General features: G+C 49.5%; 1 protein-coding gene across 1 annotated transcript in view; it reads left to right on the forward strand.

Annotated features, from left to right (window-relative positions):
- The first annotated feature begins 12161 nt into the window (after window positions 1-12161).
- Window positions 12162-13754, forward strand: part of ENTPD2 (ectonucleoside triphosphate diphosphohydrolase 2) — a 112073-nt gene continuing 110480 nt past the window's right edge. Inside the window, exons 1-2 of the mRNA XM_073640619.1 lie at window positions 12162-12293; window positions 13146-13236. Of these exons, the coding sequence (XP_073496720.1) occupies window positions 13228-13236 (9 nt within the window). The 5' untranslated portion in view covers window positions 12162-12293; window positions 13146-13227. The remainder of the gene's footprint in view (window positions 12294-13145; window positions 13237-13754) is intronic.

Here is a 13754-nt window from a genome sequence, read left to right on the forward strand (position 1 = left end):
GTACACAGTGACACCACCAACAGAATAGTGAGTGCAGCTCCGGAGTATAATACAGGATGTAACTCAGGATAAGTAATGTGTGTATACAGGGACTGCACCAGCAGAATAGTGAGTGCAGCTCTGGAGTATAATACAGGATGTAACTCAGGATCAGTAATGTAATGTATGTACACAGTGACTGCACCAGCAGAATAGTGAGTGCAGCTCTGGAGTATAATACAGGATGTAACTCAGGATCAGTAATGTAATGTATGTACACAGTGACTGCACCAGCAGAATAGTGAGTGCAGCTCTGGAGTATAATACAGGATGTAACTCGGGATCAGTACAGGATGCGTTAGTCCAGGTCTGGGAGGAGATCCCACAGGAGACCATCCACAACCTCATCAGGAGCATGCCGAGGCGTTGTAGGGAGGTCATACAGGCACGTGGAGGCCACACACAATACTGAGCCTCATTTTGACTTGTTTTAAGGACATTACATCAAAGTTGGATCAGTCTGTAGTGTTTTTCCACTTGAATTTTGGGGGTGACTCCAAATCCAGGCCTCCATTGGTTAATAAATTTGATTTCCATTGATGATTTTTGTGTGATTTTGTTGTCAGCACATTCATCTTTATACAGAACAAAGTATTCAATGAGAATACGTCATTCATTCAGATCTAGGATGTGTTATTTGAGTGTTCCCTTTATTTTTTTGAGCAGTGTATGTACACAGTGACTGCACCAGCAGAATAGTGAGTTCAGCTCTGGAGTATAATACAGGATGTAACTCAGGATCAGAACAGGAGAAGTAATATAATGTATGTACAGTGACCACTAGCAGAATAGAGTGTGCAGCTCTGGAGCATAAGGCCCTTGGATGTTGTTATTATTATTACTTCTTTACAGTAAGATCATATCTTTTCCGTAGTTGTGTAGTGACTTATCAGTAAATTTGGTAGAACGCTGATATCTTATTAGTGGCTCTTTGACAGTTAAGAATGTACTGATTAAATTAAGCAATTGGGGTTACACAAATAATTACTTAAGAAATACAGCAAGATAATTTGCAGATACTTGTACTATCTTACTTGGTTGTCTTGTGAAACTGCAAAAACTTGTTCACACTGGTAGTAATGGGGCCAACTCTACATTGTATTTTGCAATTTAAATTACTGTTACCATATCACAGACCTTGTGAGGATTCTCTCCTGGGATGCGCTAGGAGTCCTCTGCATATGAAGGAAGACCTAGCAACAATTTATATTATACCCACTAGAACAAGGCTTTGCCATGAGGGAAGAAATAAGCAGCAGTGCCACAGAGCCCAAGGGACTTTTTTGTGAAGCAAGGGTGGCGATGACACATTAACCCTTTCACCCTGCATGCTTTCCAGGCCTTAAGTACCAAACCAAATTTAGCAATTCTGCTATGGATGTTTTTAACAGATTATAACTTTGTGAAAATTGTATGTATCCCCATAATTTTTTTTTTACAAGAAAACAGGGCTTTCTTTTTGTGATTTTTAGGAATTCCTTTCTGGGGCATTTTTTTATGTAACTCTTACAGAAAGGCAAAAGATATGCGGGAAAAAGTTTTCTTCAATTTCATGTGTAATAATTTTGAAAAGAAAGATTTTACTTCTGGATGGCTGTAGATGGATACCAAATCTGCTGGTGGTGTGGCATTTTGTTTAGACTATTATATGATCTGAAATACAGTTAAATATTTTTCATTTAGAAGGGAAATTCTTTTTTTGAATATTAGATATGGCCTGGCATTACTTTGTGGACAACAGCATAAAGGTAGAAGAATAAAAGTTTCTAAAGCACATTAGTTGGATTACTACACAGTCTAATGTAAAGGCATATCGGTATAGTGTGCTTGTTGGCCTGCAGCAGCTCTCCCATCCGGTGTCTGTTCTCACCTTAAATACACCATGACCATAAGGTGTGCAAGCAGCTAGATATAAAGCGCCACGTTCACCCTATTATTACACTAGGAGGACACCATTCAGGATTTTCATCTATTGGCCAGAGCAGAAACCAACTACAAAAAGCATCTCTCTTTGGAGGATCAGGCACATTGGGCACCGACCAAAATGGACAATTCCTTTAGCAATCCACATTTTATTTACACACACCAGCTCCGTAGTGGAGGTACATTTTAATAACGCTGAAGACTGAGCCCTCGCGAGCAGGGTCCTCACTCCTCCTGTACCAGTCGCCCACTTTTATTTTTCAAAATTTATTGTAATTGTTTGTGCTACGTATACCCCTTTCACATGGAATGAATGGCACTATAATAATAAATAATAATAATCCTGTGAATTGAGAATCCTGGTCCTCTGGTCATTCCCTCCCATCTGGAAAGTTCTCAGTATTACAGATGGACGGTGTATCTCCACAGTAATGCACATAGGGGCCCATAGGCTCTTAGTTCTGGCGCTGATTTATTAAAGCTTCCGCCACTGGGGAATGGTCCAGCTCTGCATAATGAACTGTCCTGGATTATATGTCTGGAATGGATTCCCCACCTTTCCAAATGTACAGGTTAACCCTCTCCTCTCCTGAAAAGTACACCATGCTCCCGCAATAAAAAAGGCTGTTAAAGGAGTTAAGATTTCTATTTTAAGGGCGTTAGCCTAAACAAAGCTTAATGGTTGTGAATAGTAAAGTTCCACAATTTTTTTAAATATACTTTGAGTATCCATTCCTCATGCTTTTCAACATCTCTCCAATGAAGGGAAATGTTCTTGTACATTTTGAGGGATGGCTATCCTTTCCTGCTCATGTCCTGCTGACATACACGCTGGGCTACAGACAATGTACCAGGACTCTCTATTGGAACAAGTTGTTCACAAGCCAATTAGTTAAAATGTTAGTTTTCAGGAGTCAAGCAGAGGTCCTGGAAATTAGGAAAAGCAGAAAAGTGAAATCTCTCCATAAGACCACCTCTTTAAGATCATTTAGGCAGGGGCTACACGGCGATTTTTAGCTGTGACACAGGAGACGTGGCCAAAGAGGTCTCTGTGGCGCTGCTACATCGCAGCATAATGCAGGTGTGGCACCCCGAGGTTTGGTTGCCACAGTTGCAGCAATGTCATGTCTGAGAGCAGGTGGGAGGTTCCCTGGTTGGGGACAATTAGCATGCAGCACCTCCTGTCTCAATCCAGGGAGGGGAGAAACCTGCCCTTTATAAACTGGATCTGGGGCGGGGTTAGCTGAGAACAGTGAGAGACCAGCCAGAGAACAGTCAGAGTCCAGCCAGAGACAAGTTCCAGACAAGTTGCATAGGGACAGGTCAGCAGCAGGCTGAGGAGTCCCTGTAGGCAAAGGAGGAACATGAGGCCAGGAGGAGAGCTAGAAGAGCTCACCCTGGCTAGAGACTTGTAAAGCCGGACACTGGAGTCCGAGGCTGTGAGGGTTATAAGCCCTGCAGCAGAAAACCACCACGCAGGGGACTTCAAGTCCTCTGGCCCAAGGAAGCCCGGAGGCTCAGCCACACAAGAGGGACCACTACTGCCCTGGAGGGGTGAGAAGCACGGAAGGCCCGAGTCGCCAGTCATAAGGGTGAGAACAAAATGGTACACTCAGAGACGTGGGCTACCACTACACTACAGCAGGATAGCCAAGAAAGAGTGAAGTCAGCACGGTAGGCCTACAAACTCCCCCTGACCAGCAGGATTTCTCAGTTGCTCTCAGACTGACCAGGCCTCCATTGTTAACCTGGATTCCGGACGGGTCCCTTAATACCGCCAACAGTAAAGACCCTGACTTGCATGACAGACTCCGTGTGGTTACTGCTGCTCCCGCGCATCATCACCACCAACATCCCTATACACTGCCCTGAGGCTACACTCCTCCCGTGGGGAGTTGTACTACACTCTGCTGCACCCACAACACCAGCCTCAGCGGTCTGCCCTGCAGCAGCGGTTCATCCTGACCGCAATCCACGGGTGGCGTAGTCGGACATTAGTATATAGACTGCTATTTAGTTTGACCACCCTGAGCCATGGGACCGGGTCACCGCCACGGTGACTACAACCCCCAGCATCTACAAAAAGGTCCGGTTCTGGGTCCCCTACGCGGCCCAGGGGGCGCGTCAACTTTTGGCGTAGTCGGCAGGATTTTGTGCCCACCACCAACGGGTACTGCGTGCCTGAGGAAAGACTGTAAAACTTACCTTGGTGGAGTTTCCCGCCATCCGCAGCCGTTTCCCGCCATCCGCAGCTATTTTCCCGCCATCGGGCGCCATCTTCGGGACGCCGCGCGGGAAGAAGAGGGGCGTGGACGACGAAAGCGTGCGAGAACTGGAGCCCCGCCTTGCGCACGGACGCTGCACAAGGTCCTGAAAGGAGCCGAGCGGACACTGACGTCACCAGGACGCGACGCAAGGTCCTCAACCCCGACGGTCGCCTGCGGAGCCTAGGCCTACAGAAGAAAAGCAACGGAAGGTAGGCCACGGTTGACTAGGGGGGGGGGGGGGAGGATGACGGAAGCGGAGGAGGGAACTGTTACCGCCAGCGCGGCCGCTGCCGCAGTAATGCCGTTCACGATGCCTTATATCCCCAGAGCGGCCTGGTTGCCCCAGTACTCAGGAGAGTCGCATACCATGAGCGACTTTAAAGAGAGACTATATAGCCTATTCAAGGTGTACCCGCTGACGGAAGAACAGAAAGTGACCATACTGATAGGCTAGTTAACCGGCGCGGCCCAACGAGAAGTCCTGGTCAGTCAGGGACAAGGGGACCGTGAAGGAGATTTTAGCCCGTCTAAAGGACACTTTTGATACCCGCACCTCAGCAGAGATCAAAATGAGATTTTATGGGTGCAAGCAGCGGGCCCAAAACAGTATCAGAGACTATGCTTTGAATTTGCAAGAGGCCCTTAGAGCCATCAAGCAGGCAGACCCTGACAGTGTGAGGAATGCAGATGAACTGCTGACTGAACAATTCACTGAGGGTCTGCTGTCCAGCGCCCACCGAACCCAATTACGCCTGATGGCCCTGCAGAACCCTGGGTTAGATTTTGCACAGTTTAAGGACAGAGCCATCCGGGTACTCCGAGAACCCGCACCCGGTGGCGTTGCGGCTTCCAGGCGCCCTGCTATCACTTATCACCAAGAGGCGGCGCCCCAGTCTACAGAATCTGCAGGAGCCAACGCACAGAATAGTACTCCGTCTACAGACCTGCACCATCAGGTCCAAGAACTGACTAAAAGTGTTGCCGCACTAACCAGGACTGTGCAGTCGTTACAGGTATCCTCTCCAGGAAAGATCCAGCTGGCTACCAGTCCGGAGGACGTCCCGTGGCGCCGACAGAAGAGGATCTCGCCATCCAGAGGGAAGCCAACGGACCGCTATGACCAGGATGGACAACCCATCTGCCGCCGCTGCAGCCAGCCAGGACATATTGCGAGGTACTGTAATTTAAACAGGCCCAACCTGGGGCAGAGGGCCAAGCCCCAGGTGTAAGATCATCAGGCCCGTCAAACTGGCGTGACAAGTATGTGGGGGGACGACCGGTCTTGCCTGTGGTACTGGATGGCATTCCCATGAGTGCACTGTTGGACACCGGGTCACAGGTAACCACCATCCCCTATGTACTTTGCAAGCGGTACTGCGATGACACGGATATTACCCGCTACCCAGATAATGACTTGAGCATCATCGCCAGCAATGGTCAGCCCGTGCCGCAGGAGGGGTTCAAGGAGGTGACCGTCAAGATTGGTAAACTTGAACTGCCGGCGCAAGGACTGATTATTGTGGACATTGACAGTCGTGAAAGTCACCCTAAAATAACCTTGGGTACTAACGTAATTGAAAATTGTCTTTCAGAGATAATTGTTATATTACAGCAGGTCGCAATGAATGCTAGCTCCAGCCAGCAGCGTGTCTTACAAAAGGAGATCAGAGCCCTGATGAAGCGGCAACAGGTAGAACTGTCTGGTGGTGAGATTGGAAGCGTTAGGATGAGTGACCCATTCCCTATCGCCATGCCCCCAAAAAGTGAAATGATGATCTGGTGCCGGTCTGCAATCGGGTTAAGAGGTAGAGACTACCAAGCTATGGTAGAACCCGTTTACTCAGACAGTAGGCCCACCATTTTGACAGCACGGGGAGTGGTTGATGTCCGCCATGGGAGGGTACCAGTCCGCATCCTAAATATTGGGGAAAGAGGAGTACACTTGCCCGGTATGCCACTCTAGCCAAATTGTTCACCATTAACCAGAACTCTGTAAAGGCCGTGGAACCCTTGCCTCCATCTCAACCAGAGGAGGGTAATGGCTCCAAGAAGCAAATGGAGGACTGGTGTCAGAAACTGCATGTGGGCACCGACTCCACTCCCTCACACCAAAAACAGGGAGTCTACCGGGTGGTTCAAGAGTACGAAAGAGTCTTTAGTAAACACCCGCTAGACTTTGGGCAAGTAAAGGGGGTAGAACACCAAATCCCCACAGGAGACCATCCACCCATAAAAGAGAGATACCGGCCTGTACCCCCTGCACACTATCAGAATGCCAAGGGTATGTTACGAGAAATGAAGGAGGCTGGGGTGATCAGGGATAGCTGTAGCCCCTGGGCAGCTCCTCTAGTTCTTGTAAAAAAGAAAGATGGCACGATGAGGATGTGTGTAGATTATAGAAAGGTCAACAGAATAACACACAAAGATGCGTACCCGTTACCTAGGATAGAGGAGTCTTTGGCTGCATTAAAATCTTCTAACTTCTTCTCTACTTTGGATCTCACTAGCGGGTACTGGCAGGTTCCTGTAGCAGAGTCGGACAAGGAGAAGACCGCCTTCACCACCCAGATGGGTCTCAGTGAATTCAATTGTATGCCGTTCGGACTCTGCAACGCACCAGGAACCTTCCAGAGGCTGATGGAGTGATGTCTGGGGCACAGAAATTTCGAGACGGTCCTACTCTACCTGGACGATGTCATCGTATATTCTAAGACCTATGAGGACCATCTAAAGCACCTGGCGGAGGTGTTCGATACCCTGGCAGGCTTCGGCCTAAAGGTGAAACCGTCCAAGTGTCATCTACTGAAGCCAAAAGTACAGTACCTGGGACACGGGGTGAGTGCTGACGGAGTAGCCCCAGACCCTGACAAGGTCACGGTGATTAAGGACTGGCCAAGACCCTCCAGCATAAAGGAAGTGCAGCAGTTCCTCGGGTTGGTAGGCTACTACCGAAGGTTCATCTCCGGGTTCACCAAGATGGCAGCCCCTATGCTGAACCTCCTGTTAGGTCAGTCGAAGACTAAAAGTCAGAAGCCGCCCTTTAAGTGGGACAAGCTGGAGGAGGAGTCTTTCCACCAGCTGAAGATGGCCCTCACGGGGGATGAGATCCTGGCCTACCCTGATTACGGCCAGCCTTTTATCCTCCACACCGACGCCAGTAATGTGGGGCTAGGAGCCTTACTGTCCCAGATCCAGCAGGGCAGAGAACGGGTAATTGCTTATGCTAGCAGAAAGCTGAGACCCACAGAGAGAAACCCTGAGAATTATAGCTCCTTCAAGCTAGAGTTCCTGGCAGTGGTGTGGGCAGTCACCGAACGCTTCAAGCATTACCTGGCTTCTTCTAAGTTCACTGTGTACACGGACAACAACCCGCTGACACACCTGGACACTGCAAGACTTGGTGCCCTAGAGCAGAGATGGATGGCCCGGCTGTCCAATTATGAATTTACCATCAAATATCGGACAGGGCGCACAAATGCCAAAGCAGATGCATTGTCCAGAATGCCTCACTTGCAGGACGGAGGAGAGGATCCAGAAGAACTGGAAGAAATTGAACTCCCTGCATTCCACCGTCATGGGATCACCCAGTGTTCCCACTGCGTAAAGGAGAGGTGCTCTGCCACCGCTACGTTCAATCCCTTACCCCACCACGGCTGGGCCGAGACGCAAGATAGTGACCCCGCATGGTGAAAGAGATGCTGACCCAGGCTGATGCCCACCTTGATCCGGATGCTCCGGAAGAGGCCAAACAGCTGTGGAAGGAGAGGAGCAAGCTGTTTCTCTACGAGGGGAGGCTGTGCCGCAGAACCGTCAACTCTCGAACACATGAGCTGATCTGGCAGGTAGTGGTCCCAAGGCGGGATGCGGCTATGGTCCTAGAAGCATACCATGACGGCGCAGGGCACTTTGGATGGAAGAAGCTGGAGTTCCTGTTGCGTGAGCGGTTCTTCTGGGTAGGCATGAGAGGAGCTATAGAGAGATGGTGCAGAGACTGTGGCCCGTGCAACCTAAGGAGGAAGGACCGCGCCAGCCAGAAGACTCCCCTGCAGCCCATCATCACAAAGCAGCCCCTTGAGCTGGTGGCCCTGGACCACGTAAAGCTGGCTCCAAGCAGATCGGGATACGTCTACGCCCTCACAATCGTAGATCACTACTCCCGGTTCCTAGTGGTGGTCCCTGTCAAAGACTTAACAGCTCAGACGGCCGCCAGAGCCTTTCAGCAGCATTTCTGCCGTCCACACGGGTATCCAGAGCAAGTGTTGACTGATCAAGGTCCAGCGTTCGAGGCTGAAGTCTTCCAGGAATTCTGCAACCTGTATGGCTGCAAGAAGATAAGGACAACGCCTTACCACCCCCAAACCAACGGGATGTGTGAGAAAATGAATCAGGTAGTAATAGACCTGCTCAAGACGTTGCCCCTGGGGGAACGCAGCCTGTGGCCTGAGAAACTGCCGGATCTGGTGGACTTGTATAACCATATCCCTGTGGGTTCTACCAACTGCACCCCGACTTACCTAATGAGGGCAAGACCTGGTAAGCTGCCAATTGACCTGGAGATGGGAGTCCTGACACCCGAGGACACCTCACCAGAAGCAGACTGGGACACAGAACGACAGCAGCAGTACCGGAAAGTACAGGAGAGCGTGGAGCGAAGTCTGTCTCAAGCCAGAGAGAAGCAAGAGAGGGATTACAACCAGCATGCTCCAGCTGCTCCCCTGGCACCTGGAGAGCAGGTCTTGAAGAGAAAGAGACGGCTCCACAAGTTGGATGATGAGTGGGAGAAAGACCCGTACACCGTATTGCCGTCAAGCCATGAGAACCCAAAAGTGTGTGTTATCAGTAAGGATGGAGGAGAGACCACAGCCACTGTCTCTAGAGACCACCTGAAGAAGTGTCCCGAGCAGCTGCAAAGCGCTGATGAAGACCAAGATAGCCCTCAACCCGCAGAGGAAAGGGAAGAAATGGTCAGTACAGTGCTCGGAGACTTTCCCCGGTCCTGGACACAAATCAACAACACTATAGTGGTACCCGTCCTTACCTTTCTCCAGCCAGCCCCTCAAGCGCCTGCAGAAGAGCAAGTAGTGTTGGAAGAGCCAGTGGCCCCGGAGGCAGAAGAGTCCATACCAGCAGCCCAGGAGAATCAACCCTCTGCTAGTAGCGAACCTGTCATGCCCGTGGTGAGCCAAAGAGTACGCAGAAAGCTGCCCAGCCTACCCGTAACATCTGCAAGTACCTCTAATGCAGCCACTAGCACACCCAGTACACAGGGGGTGGAAACAGGGGACCCAAATAGAGTACCACCAGACAGTGGGTTACGTAGGTCCACCAGGAGCACTAAAGGTCAGGTACCCGCTCGCTGGAGAATCTAATATGTTATATTTACCTGTATATTGCCAATGTTGAAAATGTTTAATGTTTGTGTTACCTGGACAGTAATAATGTTTTTCCAGTTTTTCCTAGTTCAATGGACTGACAGGTCATGGACACTGAATGGCCGGAACTGTCTTGTAGATAGTTGCACCTGGTGCCCTCTTGCGAAGATGGCCACAGAAGAAAAACCTGTCCGGCGTGGCCCACTTGTGGCCCAAAGTAGATAGCTCAGCCTTGTCTCCACGCCCAAGGTCAGGAACTTGGGGTTTATGGAGACAGGTCCCCGCACCGTTCAAGACTTCACCTTGTTGGGTGATATGGACACCCGGTCACGGAAGCGCCGTGACCTTAAGGACAAAATATACTTGTATATATGTTTATGTTATTGCTTTTACCCTGTATTTGTGTTTCCTAAAAATGTGTTTAGTCCCGGAGTACTAAATTTCACTAGGGGGGAATGTGGCACCCCGAGGTCTGGTTGCCACAGTGGCAGCAATGTCATGTCTGAGAGCAGGTGGGAGGTTCCCTGGTTGGGGACAATTAGCATGCAGCACCTCCTGTCTCAATCCAGGGAGGGGAGAAACCTGCCCTTTATAAAATGGATCTGGGGCGGGGTTAGCTGAGAACAGTGAGAGACCAGCCAGAGAACAGTCAGAGTCCAGCCAGAGACAAGTTCCAGACAAGTTGCATAGGGACAGGTCAGCAGCAGGCTGAGGAGTCCCTGTAGGCAAAGGATGAACACGAGGCCAGGAGGAGAGCTAGAAGAGCTACGTCTACCCTGGCTAGAGATTTGTAAAGCCGGACACTGGAGTCCGAGGCTGTGAGGGTTATAAGCCCTGCAGCAGAAAACCACCACGCAGGGGACTTCAAGTCCTCTGGCCCAAGGAAGCCCGGAGGCTCAGCCACACGAGAGGGACCACTACTGCCCTGGAGGGGTGAGAAGCACGGAAGGCCCGAGTCGCCAGTCATAAGGGTGAGAACAACACGGTACACTCAGAGACGTGGGCTACCACTACACTACAGCAGGATAAGCAAGAAAGAGTGAAGTCAGCACGGTAGGCCTACAAACTTCCCCTGACCAGCAGGATTTCCCAGTTGCTCTCAGACTGACCAGGCCTCCATTGTTAACCTGTATTCCGGACGGGTCCCTTAATACCACCAACAGTAAAGACCCTGACTTGCATGACAGACTCCGTGTGGTTACTGCTGCTCCCGCGCATCATCACCACCAACATCCCTATACACTGCCCTGAGGCTACACTCCTGCCGTGGGGAGTTGTACTACACTCTGCTGCACCCACAACACCAGCCTCAGCGGTCTGCCCTGCAGCGGCGGTTCATCCTGACCGCAATCCATGGGTGGCGTAGTCGGACATTAGTATATAGGAAAAGAAAATCCCGGCACTCACGTGTTGATAATCAGTTGATTTATTCCACAACTCACACAAGACGTTTCAGCCTGTCCAAGGCTTTTTTCAATTGAAAAAAGCCTTGGACAGGCTGAAACGTCTTGTGTGAGTTGTGGAATAAATCAACTGATTATCAACACGTGAGTGCCGGGATTTTCTTTTCCTATAGACATTGTTTTCCACGTGCACCACTCTAGCTATACGGAGTGCCGACTATTCCTTTTTGATACTGGACATTAGTATATAGACTGCCATTTAGTTTGACCACCCTGAGCCACGGGACTGGGTCACCGCCACGGTGACTACAACCCCCAGCATCTACAAAAAGGTCCGGTTCCGGGTTCCCCACGTGGCCCAGGGGGCGCGTCACAGGTACAGGGAGCCATATTGCAACCTGCTGGGTATGGCAACTGAGGCAAGCCACAAAATTCAACTGGTTCCAATTTTTTGCGACTTGCTATTGCAGTACTTTATGGGTTGCAATGTGATACCATTCACTTACAATATGCTGCGATGTAGCATTAGTTGTGTTGAGGCCAAAGTATAGCACAAGTCTTATCCAAACCAGAAGTTTTTTTTACGGATTTGTATTGGACACAGGACCAGGGCAGCAAAAATCAAATTGCTCATCTCTAGTAGTTATTGTAAGGTGACTGAAACCAGACGTCATCTTCAGCAAGAAGAGTCATCATCGTCTTCTAAGACACTGAATAACGCTTCAAGTGACATTTTATTTTGAGCATATTAATTTTATGAGCACAGTATAGATGCACTGTGGGGACATTCAATAGTCCCTAAAGGCAGGGCCGCCATCAGAGCATTACTGCCCTTACTGCTGTATGGGGCCCCGTGAGCATCAGTACAAAGGGGGGGGGGCTGGGCCCAGTCGGGGCCCCCCTCTTGCGCATCTGCTCACGCGGCCCCATGCTGTATCAAAGTGCTGAACGCTGGGGCGGCGCACACCTCAGAGCTGAGCGAATTGCTGGAGCTGCGCAGCCATGCAGCTCCCTACAACTTCTCCTGACTTCTGGTCAAGTGACAGCACGTACGCGCCGTCACCTTACAGAAGTCAGGAGAACCCGGCGGCGTACCTCTCCTGGCACAGGGACCCCCTGGAGCACTCACAGCCTTCAACACTGAATGGCTGTGCAGCAGCTCCGAGGGGTTCCCTCCTCCCCTGTGACGTGCTGGTGAAGGCGCTTATGCAATGATTCATCGCATAGGCGCCTGCAGAGAGCGGGAGCCACGCCAGGAAGCCAGCACAGCTGCAGGGATCCTATGAGAGGCAAGTATGACAACTTTATTTTTTTTAAATAGAATTAATTACATTTCTTGGGGATGAGCACATGGAGGGTGGAAAGAGCACATGGGGAATTTGGAGTGGAGGGTGCAAAGAGCGCATGGGGAATTTGGAGTGGAGGGTGGGAAGAGCGCATGGTGAATTTGGAGTGGAGGGTGGGAAGAGCGCATGGTGAATTTGGAGTGGAGGGTGGGAAGAGCGCATGGTGAATTTGGAGTGGAGGATGGGAAGAGCGCATGGTGAATTTGGAGTGGAGGATGGGAAGAGCGCATGGTGAATTTGGAGTGGAGGATGGGAAGAGCGCATGGTGAATTTGGAGTGGAGGGTGGGGAGAGCACATGGAGAATTGGGAGTGGAGAGTGGGGAGAGCACATGGAGAATTGGGAGTGGAGGGTGGGGAGAGCACATGGAGAATTGGGAGTGGGGTGGAGTAAATGATGATGAATAGAGGGCAGGGGTGGGGAGAGAACGGACATGACAATGAATTGGGGCAGAGGGGGCATGTAAATATAATGAATCGGGGGAGCAGGAGGTACAGAGTAGGGGGCGTTGAGGATGCAGGAGTGTGACTGGTAATTGGGGGAAAGAGTACAGGTTCTAATTTATTTATATATTAGGTGGGGAAGTGGCTATTTACAGTTAGTGGGGGCACAGTGGTGGATTACAATTTATATTTGGAATGGTGGGTTGCATAATAACTAACAATATATTAGTTAGTTATATACATCTGTATACAGCTGTATACTGTATACATATATACAAAATATACATCTGTATTCAGCTGTGCAATGTAAAAGTTGGGGAATGTGCTGTAGATAACTGTGTTATTTTATGCAGTGACGAGTCCTGGCTGGAAGAAGTGATGGCGGTCTGCACTGGATGAAGGAGAAAAAGTGAAGATGAAGGACTTCCGCTAGAGATGTCACCGGTGAGTCAGTGTGTTGTTACCTGTACACTGACATGATATACTATGTACAGAGGTCCTGTGTATAATGTCACTGTATTACTTGTACACTATATGAAGAGCTCCTGTGTATAATGTCACTGGTGATCATTGCATTACCTGTACACTGACACTATATACAGAGCTCCTGTGTATAATGTCACTGCATTACCTGCACACTATACACTATATACAGAGCTCCTGTGTATAATGTCACTGGTGATCACTGTATTACCTGTATACTGACACTATATACAGAGTTATTGTGTATAATGTCACTGGTGATCACTGTATTACCTGTACACTTACATTATACACTGTATACTATGTACAGAGCTCCCGTGTATAATGGCACTTATGGTAATATTAGTATTGTGATTTTTTTTATTAATTATCAGTATTGTAGTATTCGGTCACTATATGGTGGTAATATGTGGTCCAGTCATGGTGTGACGGTTTTTGTCCTTTGTATGTGGTATTATTTGGTCACTATGTGGTCGTAA

The sequence above is a fragment of the Phyllobates terribilis genome, unplaced genomic scaffold, assembly GCF_046119375.1.
Source record: "Phyllobates terribilis strain yellow unplaced genomic scaffold, ASM4611937v1 Scaffold_7__3_contigs__length_470593459, whole genome shotgun sequence".
Classification (NCBI taxonomy): Eukaryota; Metazoa; Chordata; class Amphibia; order Anura; family Dendrobatidae; genus Phyllobates; species Phyllobates terribilis.